Here is a 13,669-nt window from a genome sequence, read left to right as displayed (position 1 = left end):
AAAAAAAAATAAAAACTTCTAAAAAAAAAGAATAGTTGGAAGCTAGCGTTTAGAGCAGTGTAGATGTTTTACATGATTTAACGTAATAAAAGGGCTAATCTCCAGTACTGTGAAAACACAGTAAAAATAAATCAAAATTTAAAAGTTAGTAAAAACTTTTAAGAGAAAGTGTACGTATTTATTATAATATTGTGGCAATCACCTAAGAATATATCAAGTAACTTAATATATAGTAAGTGTAGTGGATATAATATAAAAGCCAGAAGAAAAAGAGCTATCAAATTGACATATTGTAATGGCACTGCTTTTAATAATACTGCTATTATTTTAAAATTTAAAAATTTGAGACTCTATCCATATATGTAGATACATGTGGTAGAAACAGGTTATTAAGATCTATAATTTTCGTTACAAGAAATATAGAATTGTTCTGTGTGATTTCCCACGTGTATCTCAAATTCAACATGTCTAAACAGAACACAATGTTATTGTTATTCTTGGTACCACAGTTCTGTTCAAACACAGGGCTGGAAAAAATGTAAGAATTGTGTATTTTGATCAACTTCTTTTTATGTTACCAGTTCTCCTTTTAAACCTTTTTTGTGACTACCTCAAAGTTAGACAGTTACATTTTTTCACATAGTTTTTGTTGTTTTATTTTTGCAACAGGGTCTCACTATGAGCCCTAGCTGGCCTGAAACTGGCTGTGTAGAGCAGACTGACATTGAACTCACAGAGAGCTGCCTGTCTCTATATCAAGTGCTGGGATTAAAGGTATGCACCAGCATACCCAGCCCTCTGCAGAATACTTCAGGACCGTTACTTCTCTACCTGTGTTTATGAGCCTCTTGACTTCAAAGACTTTTCCCTGACGTATTTATTGCTTCTTTGTTCAATATTGGCTATAATTTATATGAAGACAATGTATAAATGATAGTGTTAGATTGTATTTAATATATGTGAATGTTTTTATGAATGCATCATAATTATCTAAACACACACAGGGATAATTCTTAAAACTATGAGATTCCCATTCTGTTTATTTTCCAAAAACAAACATGCAGTGATTCCTGTGAGTTCTTTAAGTTAACTTTAATATGCGTATTACAGGATTTTATTTAGTCAGCTAGACGGACAAGGCTCCTTTAAAAAGCCTTAGCCATGGGGCAAACTGTGGGGCCACTGGCAGTGGGACCAGGATTTATCCCTACTGCTTGTACTGGCTTTTTGGAACCCATTCTTTTTGGAGGGAGGGAGGGCCTTGGTCCTTCCTCAAAGCAATGTGCCTTACCCTCTATGAGGAGTGGATGGGGGGTAGTGGAGGGAACTGGAGAAGGGAGCGGAAATTGAGATTGGTATGTAAAATGAAAAAAGATGGCTTTAAAAAAAATAAAATAGCCGGGCGGTGGTGGCGCACGCTTTTAATCCCAGCACTCGGGAGGCAGAGGCAGGCGGATCTCTGTGAGTTCGAGACCAGCCTGGTCTACAGAGCTAGTTCCAGGACAGGCTCCAAAGCCACAGAGAAACCCTGTCTCGAAAAAAAAAAATAAAATAAAATAAAATAAAAAATATAAAATAAGAAAGGCCTTAGCCACACCCTTGCCAGACATTTCTTCTAATTTAGGCTTATATAAGGATAACCACTGGTGTTGCTTGTAGCTGATTAGTTTATTTATTTCTTCATATTTGCAAACAATACTTTTGAACTATTTCCTCATGAGTTATTTTATTGTTGTTTGGAAAGAGCTTTTATGGCATTAATAGCCACCATGAACTGTAGGTCACTCTTTGTTTTTATTGCTTTATAAATAATACCATTCAAAATTTCCACTTCCTCTCTTCCTCCTCTCTTCCTCCCATTTCTCTCCTGCTCCTCCACTCACCCCCCTTCCCCCAGTCCTAAGAGAAGGCAGGGTACCCTGCCCTGTGGGAAGTCCAAGCCCCCCCCCCGCCATCCAGTCTTAGGAAGGTGAGCATCCAAATAGACTAGGATCCCAAAATGCCAGACCATGCAATAGAGACAAATCCCAGTGCCATTATCATTGGCTTCTCAGCCAGCCCCCATTACCAGCCACATTAAGAGAGTCCAGTTTGATCACATGCTCATTCAGTTCCAGTCCAGCTGACTTTGGTGAGCTTCCATTAGACCAGGCACACTGTCTCAGTGGGTGGATCAACCCCTCACGGGCCTGACTTCCTTCTGCTCTTCAACTGGATCTTGGGAGCTCAGTCCAATGCTCCCATGTGGGTCTCTGTCTCTATCTCCCATCCATCACCAGATGAAGGTTCTATGGTGATATTCAAGAAAGTCGTCAGTCTGACTATGGGACAAGGCCAGTTCAGGCACCCTCTCCTCTACTTCCCAAGGACCTAGCTGGGGGAATCCCCGTGGGCACCTGGGATCCCCTCTATAGCCAGACCTCTTGCCAACCCTAAAATGGTTCCCTTAATGAAGATACCTTCTTCCCTGTTCCCATATCCGCCCTTCCTCCATCTCAACCATCCTACTCCCCCAAGCTCTCCCCAACCCTCTCTTCTCCCTTCTCTCTCCCCATCTCCCCTTCCTCCCACCCCACCCATACCGCTGTGCTCCCAACTTTTGCTGGCAACCTTATCTACTTCCAAGATCCAGGAGGAAAAATATATGTTTTTCTTTGGGTTCACCTTCTTATTTAGCTTCTCTAGGATCACAAACTATAGGCTCAATGTCCATTGTTTATGGCTAGAATCTACTAATGAGTGAGTACATACCATATTCATATTTTTGGGTCTGGGTTATCTCACTCAGGATAGTGTTTACTATTTCCATCCATTTGCATGCAAAATTCAAGAAGTCATTGTTTTTTACCGCTGAGTAGTACTCTAATGTGTATATATTCCACACTTTCTTCATCCATTCATCCATTGAGGGGCATCTAGGTTGTTTCCAGGTTCTGGCTATTACAAACAATGCTGCTATGAATATCGTTGAACAAATGCTTTTGTAGTATGATTGGGCATCTCTTGGGTATATTCCCAAGAGTGGTATTGCTGGATCCTGAGGCAGGTTGACTCCCTATTTCTTGAGAAACCGCCACACTGTTTTCCAAAGTGGTTGCACAAGTTTGCATTCCCACCAGCAATGGATGAGTGTTCCCCTTACTCCACATCCTCTCCAGCATAGGTTATCATTGATGGTTTTGATTTTAGCTATTCTGACAGGTATAGGAGGGTATCTCAAAGTTGTTTTGATTTGCATTTCCCTGATCACTAAGGAGGTTTCTCATGTCCTTAAGTATCTTTTGGCCATTTGAAGTTCTTCAGTTGAGAATTCTCTGTTCAGTTCAGTACCCCATTTTTTAAATTGGTTTATTTAGAATTTTAATGTCTAGTTTCTTGAGTCTATGTATTTTGGAGATCAGATCTTTGTCTGATGTGGGGTTTGTGAAGATCTTCTCTTATTCAGTAGGTTGCCTTTTTGTCTTAATGACAGTGCCCTTTGCTTTACAGAAGCTTCTCAGTCTCAGGAGGTCCCATTTATTCATTGTTGCTCTCATTGTCTGTGCTACTGGGGTTATACGTAGGAAGTGGTCTCCTGTGCAGGCTACTTCCCACTTTCTCTTCTATCAGGTTTAGTGTGGTCAGATTTATATTGAGGTTTTTAATCCATTTGGAATTGAATTTTGTGCATGGTGATAGATATGGATCTATTTTCATTTTTTTACAGGTTGACATCCAGTTATGCCAGCACCATTTGTTGAAGATGCATTCTTTCTTCCATTGTATATTTTAGCTCCTTTGTCAAAAATCAGGTGTTCGTAGGTTTGTGGATTAATATCCGGGTCTTCAATTCGATTCCATTGGTCAATGTCTGTTTTTATGCCAATACCAAGCTATTTTCATTACTGTAGCTCTATAATAGAGTTTGAAATCAGGGATGGTAGTGCCTCTGGAAGTTCCTTATTGTATAAGATTGTTTTGTCTATCCTGAGTTTTCTTGTTTTTCCATATAAAGTTGATTATTGTTCTCTCAAGGTCTGTGAAGAATTCTGATGGGATTTTGATGGGGATTGCATTGAATCTATAGATTGCCTTTGTTAGAACTGCCATTTTTACTATGTTGATCCTACTAATCCAAGAGCATGGGCGATCCATCCATTTTCTGGTATCCTCTTCAATTTCTTTTTTCAGAGACTTAAAGTTCTTGTCAAATAGATCTTTTACTTCTTTGGTTAGTGTTACCCCAAGATACTTTATGCTATTTGTGGCTCTTGTGAAAGATGATGTTTCTCTGATTTCCCTCTCTACTTCTTATCCTTTGTGTATAGGAGGGCTACTGATTTTTTTGAGTTGATCTTGTATCTTGCCACATCGCTGAAGGTATTTAACAGCTGTAGGAGTTCACTGGTAGAGTTTTTGGGGCCACTTATGTACATTATAATATGATCTGCAAATAACGAAAGTTTGACTTCTTTATTTTCAATTGAAATCCCTTGATCTCCTTATGTTGTCTTATTGCTATTGCTAGAACTTCAAGCACTATATTGAAGAGATATGGAGAGTGTGGACAGCCTTGTCTTGTTCCTGATTTTAGTGGAATGGCTTTGAATTTCTCTCCATTTAATTTGATGTTAGCTGTCGGCTTGCTGTATATTGCTTTTATTATATTTAGGTATGATCCTTGTATCCCTAATCTCTCCAAGACCTTTATCAGAAAGGGCTGTTTAATTTTGTCAAATGCTTTTTCGACATCTAATGAAATGATCATATGGGTTTTTTCTTTCAGTTTATTTATATGATGGATTACATTGACAGATTTTCGTATGTTGAACCAGCCCTGCATCTCTGCGATGAAGCCTACTTGATCATAATGGATGATTTTTTTTGATGTGTTCTTTGATTTGGTTTGCTAGTATTTTATTGAGAATTTTTCATCGATGTTCATGAGTGAGTTTGGTCTGTAATTCTCTTTCTTGGTTGAGTCTTTGTGTGATTTTGGTATCAGGGTAATTGTAGCTTCTTAAAAAGAGTTTGGCAATGATTCTTCTGTTTCTATTATGTGAAACACATTAAGGAATATAGGTATTAGCTCTTCTTGGAAGTTCTCGTAGATTTCTGCATTAAAATCTGGTCCTGTGCTTTTTTGGGTTGGGAGGTTTTTGATGACAGCTTCTATTTTCTCGCGACTTATAGGTCTATTTAAATTGTTCACCTGGTCTTGATTTAATTTTGGTATTTGGTACTTATCTAAAAAAAATGTCCATTTCTTTTACATTTTTCAATTTTGTGGCATACAGGCTTTTGTAGTAAGATCTAATGATTCTCTGAATTTCCTCAGTGTCTGTTGTTATATCCCCCTTTTCATTTCTGATCTTGTTAATTTGAGTGTTCTTTCTCTGCCTTTTGATTAGTTTGGATAGGGGTTTGTCAATCTTGTTGATTTTTTTTTTTTTCTTCAAAGAACCAGCTCTTGGTTTCATTGATTCTTTGGATTGTTTTCTGTGTTTCTATTTTGTTAATTTCAGCCCTCAGTTTGATTATTTCCCATCTTCTACTCCTCCTGGGTGAGTCTACTTTTTTTTCTAGAGCTTTCAGGTGTGATTTTTAGTCTCTAATGTGAGCTTTCTCTGTTTTCTTTATGTGGGCACTTGGTGCTATGTACTTTCCTCTTAGCACTGCTTTCATAGTGTTCCATAGGTTTGGGTATGTTGTGTCTTTATTTTCGTTGAATTCAAGGAAGTCTTTAATTTCTTTATTTCTTCCTTGACCCAGGGGTGGTTCAGTAGTTGACTGTTCAGTTTCCATGAGTTTGTAGACTTTCTGGGAGTGAAATTGTTGTTAAATTCTAATTTTATTCAATGGTGATCTGACAAGACATAGGTGGTTACTACAGTTTTTTTGTATCTGTGGATTCTTGCTTTGTTACCGTGTATGTGTGTGATCAATTTTCGAGAAGGTTCCATGAGATGCTGAGAAGGTATATTCTTTCCTGTTTGGGTGGAATGTTCTATAGATGCCTGTTAAGGCCATTTGATTCATTACCTCCATTAATTCTCTTATTTCTCTGTTAGGTTTCTGTCTGATTGACCTGTCCATTGGTGAGAGAGGAGTGTTGAAGTCTATGTCTGCTTTGAGTTTTAGTAATATTTCTTTTACATAAGTGGGTGCTTTTATATTAGGGGCGTAGATATTCAGGATTGAGACTTCATCCTGATGAATTGTTCCTGTTATGAGTATAAAGTGTCCTTCTCCATCTCTTCTGATTGATTTTAGTTTGAAATAAATTTTGGTAGATATTAATATTGCTACACTTGCTTGTTTCTTAGGTCTGTTTGATTGAAAAACCTTTTCCCAACCCTTTACTCTGAGGTAGTGTCTGTCTTTGAGGTTGAGGTATGTTTCTTGTAAACAGCAGAATGTTGGATCCTGTTTTCGTATCCATTCTCTTATCCTGTGCCTTTTCATAGGTGATTGCAATAGGGTAAATAAAGAAAGCCAGTATCCGTGAAGATGTCCCGCTAGATGGCCAGAAAAGTTTAGGTAATTGGAGGGGGCCTGGACTCCGTTCCCCGAGATTGTTTGGCTGGGCAGCCACTCACTCACCACTCCAGATGGATCTCCTCATTACAGGAGCAGGGCCTCTTTCCCTCATGAGTTATTAATGATAGAATATATTTATGACTTTTTTTTCACCCCCATCCAGGTAAAGTTAACTCATGTTTCTTGCTTGATCTGTATTTAGTATTTTAGATGTTTTTCTGCTCAAAGTGAGATGTGTAATTAGTGGTGATTATTGTCTCTCATATAACTTGATCTTTTGAATTCTGGGAGATTAGCAAAGATCCTTTTTTAATATAGATTTTGGTCAACCTGTGACAGATGCTTCAGCTTTGTATGTTTTAGATACAACAGCTATTGGTTACTTTACTATCCTTGAAAATCTGTCTTCCAGGGCTCATTGACGACTCCTCTCAGCCCCTTCTTTAATAGAGTTGTGGCCTTTCTCGTATTCTGTGTTCTGAAACTTTACTGAGCCTGAGTTTTTTTTTTTTTGTGGGATAAATATATAATGTGTCCCTTTAGTTCTAGACTCAGTCTCTCATAGTATTCTCTATATATTCATTGGTCTTTGGACACGTGGAGTTTTCAGTGGACTTTCCTCCAGTATTCTTTTCTTCTTCCTTTTTAGTCTTTATTGTCTTTCATCTTATGTTTAGCTTTGCCTTTCTCCTTTCCAAAGGTGTATGGTTCTGCTCTTTTGCTGTGCTTTTTAGATGGCAGAAGTGAAGAAGTGGTGTATGATGTGCCGCTGGGCGTTTCTTAGCCCCTTAGTATTTAGCTTTTCCTGAGCTTGATGAGTCACTAAAGTAAAATATATATGCATTATTCCTGATAACTTATTGGTAAATCTAAAGGTAGATTCATTTTTAGCAGTAATGGTATCATTACCAGTTTTTCCACTAAAAAAAAACCCTTTTTTTTGGTTGGGTGTGATGAGACACATCTGTAATTCTAATATTCAAGAGGCAGAGGCAGAATCAATAATTTGAAGGTGTCTTGGCCTACATAGCAAGATCCTGTCTCAAAGAGCCAGAGAAACAAAAACAAACCAATCAGAGCTAAATATAACAAAACTCAACACCACTACAGAAGAGTGATTGAGGTGTCTTTTGCTGCATTGTTTGTGGGGCATTTTAAGGATGCGTGTTTATAATGCAGTGGTCAGAACTTCTTAAACTACATGTGTTACGAGAGTATGATTAAATGTGATTGCAAAGTGTATTGCTGTACCTAAAACCTGTTTATTTTATATCAAATTATAATTTTTAATAGATTATTTTGTGGAAGTTTGCCTAGTGTCAGAAAATTGCATATCTCATGGATGTGCTTTCAAAGTTTCTTCTGTTACTTAACTTATTGACTTTTACTAATCTGTTTTTGGTATGAAACAATGAATTGTACTGTTGAATATTACCATGTGTCTTTCTGGTTTTAGGTTTTGGAAAATACCTTTAAAGTGAATCCAGTATTAGGCCCACAGATGTTTCAACCAATTCTGCCCTATGTTTTCAGAGGTGTTATTGAAGGCGAGGTAAGATTCCTTTAAGCTTCTGGGGATAACATTGTACTCCAGGTTGTAGCTTTAATTATTCTTCTTTTGCATAGGAAAAACTATATTTTTCTCATTGATAATTGTGAAAGAAAAGGTTTACTACTGGATCATATTTAATTGGTTAAAATTTGAAGATAGTTACAAAATTTGCCATATGTTTTCTTGCATAAAAAGTGTAGATTTTTGTGTCTGTTTTAGTGTAGGATGAGTGTGCATGCGTGTGTGTGTGTGTGTGTGTGTGTGTGTGCGCGCGTGTGCGCGTGTGTGTCTTGTGAACGAGCTCTCATCTTTATGCTTGTACAGTAGACGATTTACCCAGTGAATCATCTGTCCAGTCCCTAATTTCCTAAATAATCTGTGTAACAATAAGTAGTAATGATATAAATATTTATAAATAAATTATACATTATAAATATATAACACACATATAGTCTATAATTATTTAGAAATTTTTTTAAGAAGTCAAGAAATATTGATAGTTGATGCTGCATAGAGCAACACAAAGGAGAATGTCAGTTTATATCCCTGAAGGAGAATGTTATTTTTTATCTTGTTTGTACTGTATTATTGATTTTTTTTTCAGTTATACCCATTTTTTAACATGATTTTATATGCCTGGTATTTTAATTGTGCAGAGGTATCCAGTAGTGATGTCCGTCTATCTTGCTGTTATGGGTCGAGTGTTACTACAAAATGCCAGTTTCTTTTCTTCACTTCTAAATGAGATGGGCCGTGAATTTAATCAGGAGGTAAGAATCTGCATACTTAAATTAAAAAAAAATTATATAAGACTGCATATTTAAATTTTTTATTTAAAAGTTTTTGTTTTCATTTTACCTACTAACCACAGTTCCCTCGGCCTCCCTCCTCCTTCTTCCACTCACTTTTCTCCCCCTCTCCACTCCTCAGAAATGCTGAGACTTTTCTGGGGAATCAGCAGAGTCTGCAATATCAAGTTGAGACAGGACCAAGCCCCTCCCCCTGTATCAAGGCTGAGCAAGGTAGCCATCCATAAGGAATGGACTCCAAAAAGCCAGTTCATGCACTAGGGATAAATCCTGGTCCCACCGCTAGTGGACCCACAGATTGCCTAAGCAGCAGAACTGTCATCCACATTCAGAAGGCATAGTTCAGTCCTAGTTAGGTTTCCCAGCTCTCATTCCAGAGTCAGCGAGCTTCCCTAGCTCAGGTCAACTGTCTCTGTGGGTTTTTCCCATCACGATCTTGACCCCTTTTGCTAGTATAGTATAATCCCTCCTTCCTCTCTTTAAATGAACTCTTGGAGCTCAGCCCAGTGCTTAGCTGTGGATCTCTGCATTTGTAGCCATCAGGTACTGGATGAAGGTTCTGTGATGACTATTGGGGTGATCACCAATCTAATTACAGGAAATGGGCAGTTCAGGCACCCTCTCCACTATTCTCAGGAGTCTTAGCTGGGATCATCCCCCTAGGAGTTTCCCTAGCACCAGATTTCTCCATAACCCCATGGCTCCCTCTATCAAGATAGCTCTTTCATTGCTCTCCCTCTCCGTCCCTCCCCCAACTCAACCTTCCTGTTCTTTCATGTTCTTCTGTTACCTCCTCTTCACCCCCTCCCCATACACTTCAGTTTACTTTGGAGATCTTATCTATTTCTCTTCCCAGGGGCATCCATGCATGTCTCTCTTAGGCTCCCCTTGTTACCTAGCTTCTCAGGGGTATGAATTGTATCCTGGCTATCCTGGTGACATGGGGGAATTGAGTAATTGTGACAGGGGCTATAGTGCCCCACAAAGCTGAAATGTTTGTGACTTGACCCTTTACTAGAAAAAGTTGCTGACTCCTCATATCCAAATTGCTTATTGAGTAAGCTCCCTGCTGTGCAGTTTACTATTAAAGTTGGTGTTTATTAAATATTTTATAATAAATGGAATGTGTTTAAATAAAATTACATTGAAATATATGGTTTTGCTGATTCAATTTTTATTAAATTTGGTCTATCAAATTAGCCTCATTTTTATCAGTTATTTTATCTTTTCATTATTTGTTTTTGAAATAATGTCTTGCTCTGTGGACGACTAACAAATTCGTAGGCTAGCCTAGTCTCAAATGCACAACTCTACTGCCTCAACTCTCAAATGCAAGACTATGGGTGTGAGCTACTACACCTGTGAATTTTAACTCTACAAGCTCCTTTCTCAGCAGTATCTACCCTTGTGTTGGGACACACCAGGAGCATCTTTGCCTGGCTTAGTCAGCACCCTGACCCAGTCATCCCTGCCATTCTTTACTTTGTGCTTAGTGTACCTTTAGTGTTTTTCTAGCTGTTATGGGGAATCATTTACTTTTTTTTTTTTTTTTTTTTTTTGAGATTCAGCCTGTTGGGATTGCAGCTAGTCTGGTTCTTTGAGAGGAGGTTTAGCAAATCAGATTGGCAAATTACAGAACACTAAAGAGTAATCATTCAACTGGAAAAAAAAATCAACTATCATTTAAATACAAACATGTGTCCTTTTTCCAGTGTTCCAGGAAAAATGGTCTTGATTGATTTATTAAATAATGTTATGCATTGGCTACATAGAGGTTTTTAATACATTTATTTGTCTCTCGTGATCAGCCGGAGTCAATTTTGGGTTTTCTTATTCTCCAGACCATAGCTTGTCTCAAATTCCATCAGTTTTGTGTTTGTGTAATTGAACTTTAACCATGTCTTAGGTTTTAGATGTTAGCAGCACTTACTCATGTGTAAATAGCATTTCAAATATTGAGATGTTTTTTTCCTTCTAGATGGACCAACTTTTAGGAAATGTGATTGAAATGTGGGTTGATCGATTGGACAACATTACGCAGCCTGAAAGGAAGAAGCTTTCAGCCTTGGCTTTGCTCTCGCTTCTGCCTTCTGATAACAGGTAAAGAATGTTTCTTTCACACACACATACACACATGGATATATATTATATATTTATGTTTATGATCATTTTGCCTGCGTATGTGTCTGTGCCTCATGTGAGTGATACTCTTGGAGACCAGAAGAGGGTGTGGGTTCTAGGAATCCAGGTCCTCTGGAAGAGCAGCTTGTGCTATTAAACACTGAGCCATCTTTCCAACCTAAAGCTGGTTTCTTTTAAAGCATAGTTTGGTGTGGTCTGTTATACCTATAATCCCAGCATTCTGGAGGCTAAGGCAGCCAGGGCTATAGCAAGAATACCATAAAGGAAAAAAAGAGTAAATAATAAAATAATTATTCAGGTGTCTTTGAGTGTCCAAGATGCATGCTTGCTGAGCCCAAAGTTGAGTGTTAAGCACAGATCACGAGTTCTCAGGGATTTTTTGTTTGTTTGTTTGTGTTTTGTTTTTGTTTTTTGGCTATCTACAAGGAAACCCCCACTCCCATATTTAGTTTGAATTTTTAAAGTCATAAAAGCAGTTCTGTAGACTTGATAATGTATGAGAAAGATGATTTTAATATCCTAGATCTTTATAGTTTAGGGAATTTCTAAAGAATCATTGCCTAATAATGAATTAATGGCATGAGTCCACTGTTTTGTTTTGTTTTGTTTGTTTGTTTTTGCAGTTGTTCAGTACAACTTCCTGTGTCTCTTCTATTTTAACAGTTTCGTAGCTAAAGTAATTTTCAAATTCTGGATGTTCAGTTTGAATTTCTCTGTCTTTTTAAAAGTCTTTATTATTTACACATAGAGAGTAATATTACTCTCAGCTGATTATTTTTAATGAAAATAATCTCTGGGCTTATTTACATATACTTTCTTTTAATGCTTTCAAAATAAATTTATTTAAAAGGCATAGGATAAACTAAAAGTATAACTTGTAGAAATAAATGATAGACGTCTTCTGGTATTTGCTTTCTAAATTGGTGATCCATTTTCGAACTTCAGAAATATTTAATACATATGTTTTTAAGAGCTTCACACAGACGTGTTCTTTGAGATGATGAAGTACTTTAAAAATTTGAATTTTGGGGCTGGAGAGATGGCTCAGAGGTTAAGAGTACTGGTTGCTCTTCCAGAGGTCCTGAGTTCAATTCCCAGCAACCACATGGTGGCTCATAGCCATTCATAATGAGACCTGATGCCCTCTTCTGGCCTGCAGACATACATTCAGGCAGAACACTGTATACATAATAAATAAATCATTAAAAAAAAAAAGAATTTGAATTTCCACTGGGCAGTGATGGTGCAAGCCCTGCACTCAGGAGGAGGCAGAGGCAGCGGATCTCTGTGGGTTCGAGGCCAGCTTGGTCTACAAGAGCTAGTTTTCAGGACAGGCTCAAAAACTACTGACAAACCCTGTCCAAAATAAAAAAAAAAAAAGTAAGGTAGTTGAGTGATATCAACTGGTATTAGTAAAGCCACAAAATGTGTGCGTATGTGTTTCACTTTCTTAGAGAATGTTTTATCATCAGATTTTCTGAAAATCAGATTTACTATGCTTTGATTGAGCATACTTTTAACTATACTTTTCGCAAAAATAGTGTAGGTAGTGTTTTATTTGGGAATTTAATTTTATGAATTTTCCAAGTCATTATATATTTTTATAAACTTCTTAAAGCTTTTTTTTTTTTTTTTTTTTTTTTTTACTTTTTTCCCTTCATATATTTATTTGTTTGAAGGCAATGTCTGACTGTGTTGCACTGGCTGGCCTCAAACTCAGTATGTGGACCAGGCTGCTATAGATCCTCCACTTCCTCCTCTTGCCTCCTGCAATTCCAGGTGTATGATACCACCCCCGGATGCTTGAGTGATTTTTTTTTTATTACATTAGACTGTTGTTTTCTTTTTAAATCGTTGCTTCCTTTTAATCCATGACTGTCCTATCAGCAGCTGCAACTCCATGGTAACCGCAGCCTGAGGGAATTCTGTTCTTTTAGGCACTGAATCTTTGGAATCTACTAAGGGAGTTTAATCTTATTCTCTGTCCCTCTAAAGAACTCAAGATTCAAATGTTGAGGTGAAATTCTGCTCCTCAGAGAGGCCAAAGAGCAGGTAGCTCACCTAGCTCACCTTCTCTCCCTCATGCATCCTCCAGAGGCCCCTGTGCTTCTCCTCATCCCTCCTTAACAATCTCTTTCTACCTGGCTCCTCCCTGCCATTTTCTGTCAAATAGTTGCTGACTCAGCCTTCTGACTGCAGGTGAATTTTATTTAATTAAACACATCTTTGTATCATTAAACAAATGTTCCAGAGCATAGACAAAAGTAATACACCTTAAAATATAATATTCTACAGCATTAGACTAGTATTTTCAGTTAAAAAAGTAGGTTCTAAAGAGCAATATTTTGTTGTCTAATTAAGAAAAAGGCAACAAGGATAGGTGCTTTATTAAAAAAAAAAGCAGGCTCTGATGGGCTCACAGGGTAGGAGGCTAGAAGTTCAAAATCTTGTAGACTCTCCTCTTTCTGTCTCCTGCCTTATGACTTATGATTTGACTGACCTCATTGTTCCTAAGTGAATAATTGGCATAGTAGACTTAAATTTTCATCTTTAAAAAATGCATTTATTAGCCGGGCGGTGGTGGCACACGCCTTTAATCCCAGCACTCGGGAGGCAGAGGCAGGCGGATCTCTGTGAGTTCGAGGCC

The 13,669-nt window shown here is 37.7% G+C and overlaps 1 protein-coding gene across 3 annotated transcripts in view; it reads left to right on the top strand.

Annotated features, from left to right (window-relative positions):
• Positions 1 to 13,669, top strand: part of Ipo11 (importin 11) — a 159,886-nt gene that overhangs the window by 87,687 nt on the left and 58,530 nt on the right. For all 3 annotated transcript variants that reach the window (XM_005356759.3, XM_013349792.2, XM_005356758.2), the window contains 3 exons: positions 7,976 to 8,071; positions 8,728 to 8,841; positions 10,859 to 10,980. In XM_005356759.3, coding sequence (XP_005356816.1) covers positions 7,976 to 8,071; positions 8,728 to 8,841; positions 10,859 to 10,980 — 332 coding nt within the window. The remainder of the gene's footprint in view (positions 1 to 7,975; positions 8,072 to 8,727; positions 8,842 to 10,858; positions 10,981 to 13,669) is intronic.

Source organism: Microtus ochrogaster, chromosome 19 (assembly GCF_000317375.1).
Source record: "Microtus ochrogaster isolate Prairie Vole_2 chromosome 19, MicOch1.0, whole genome shotgun sequence".
Taxonomy (NCBI): Eukaryota; Metazoa; Chordata; class Mammalia; order Rodentia; family Cricetidae; genus Microtus; species Microtus ochrogaster.
Note: the sequence above shows the minus strand (reverse complement) of the source record. Positions and strands in the feature narration are given on the sequence as shown.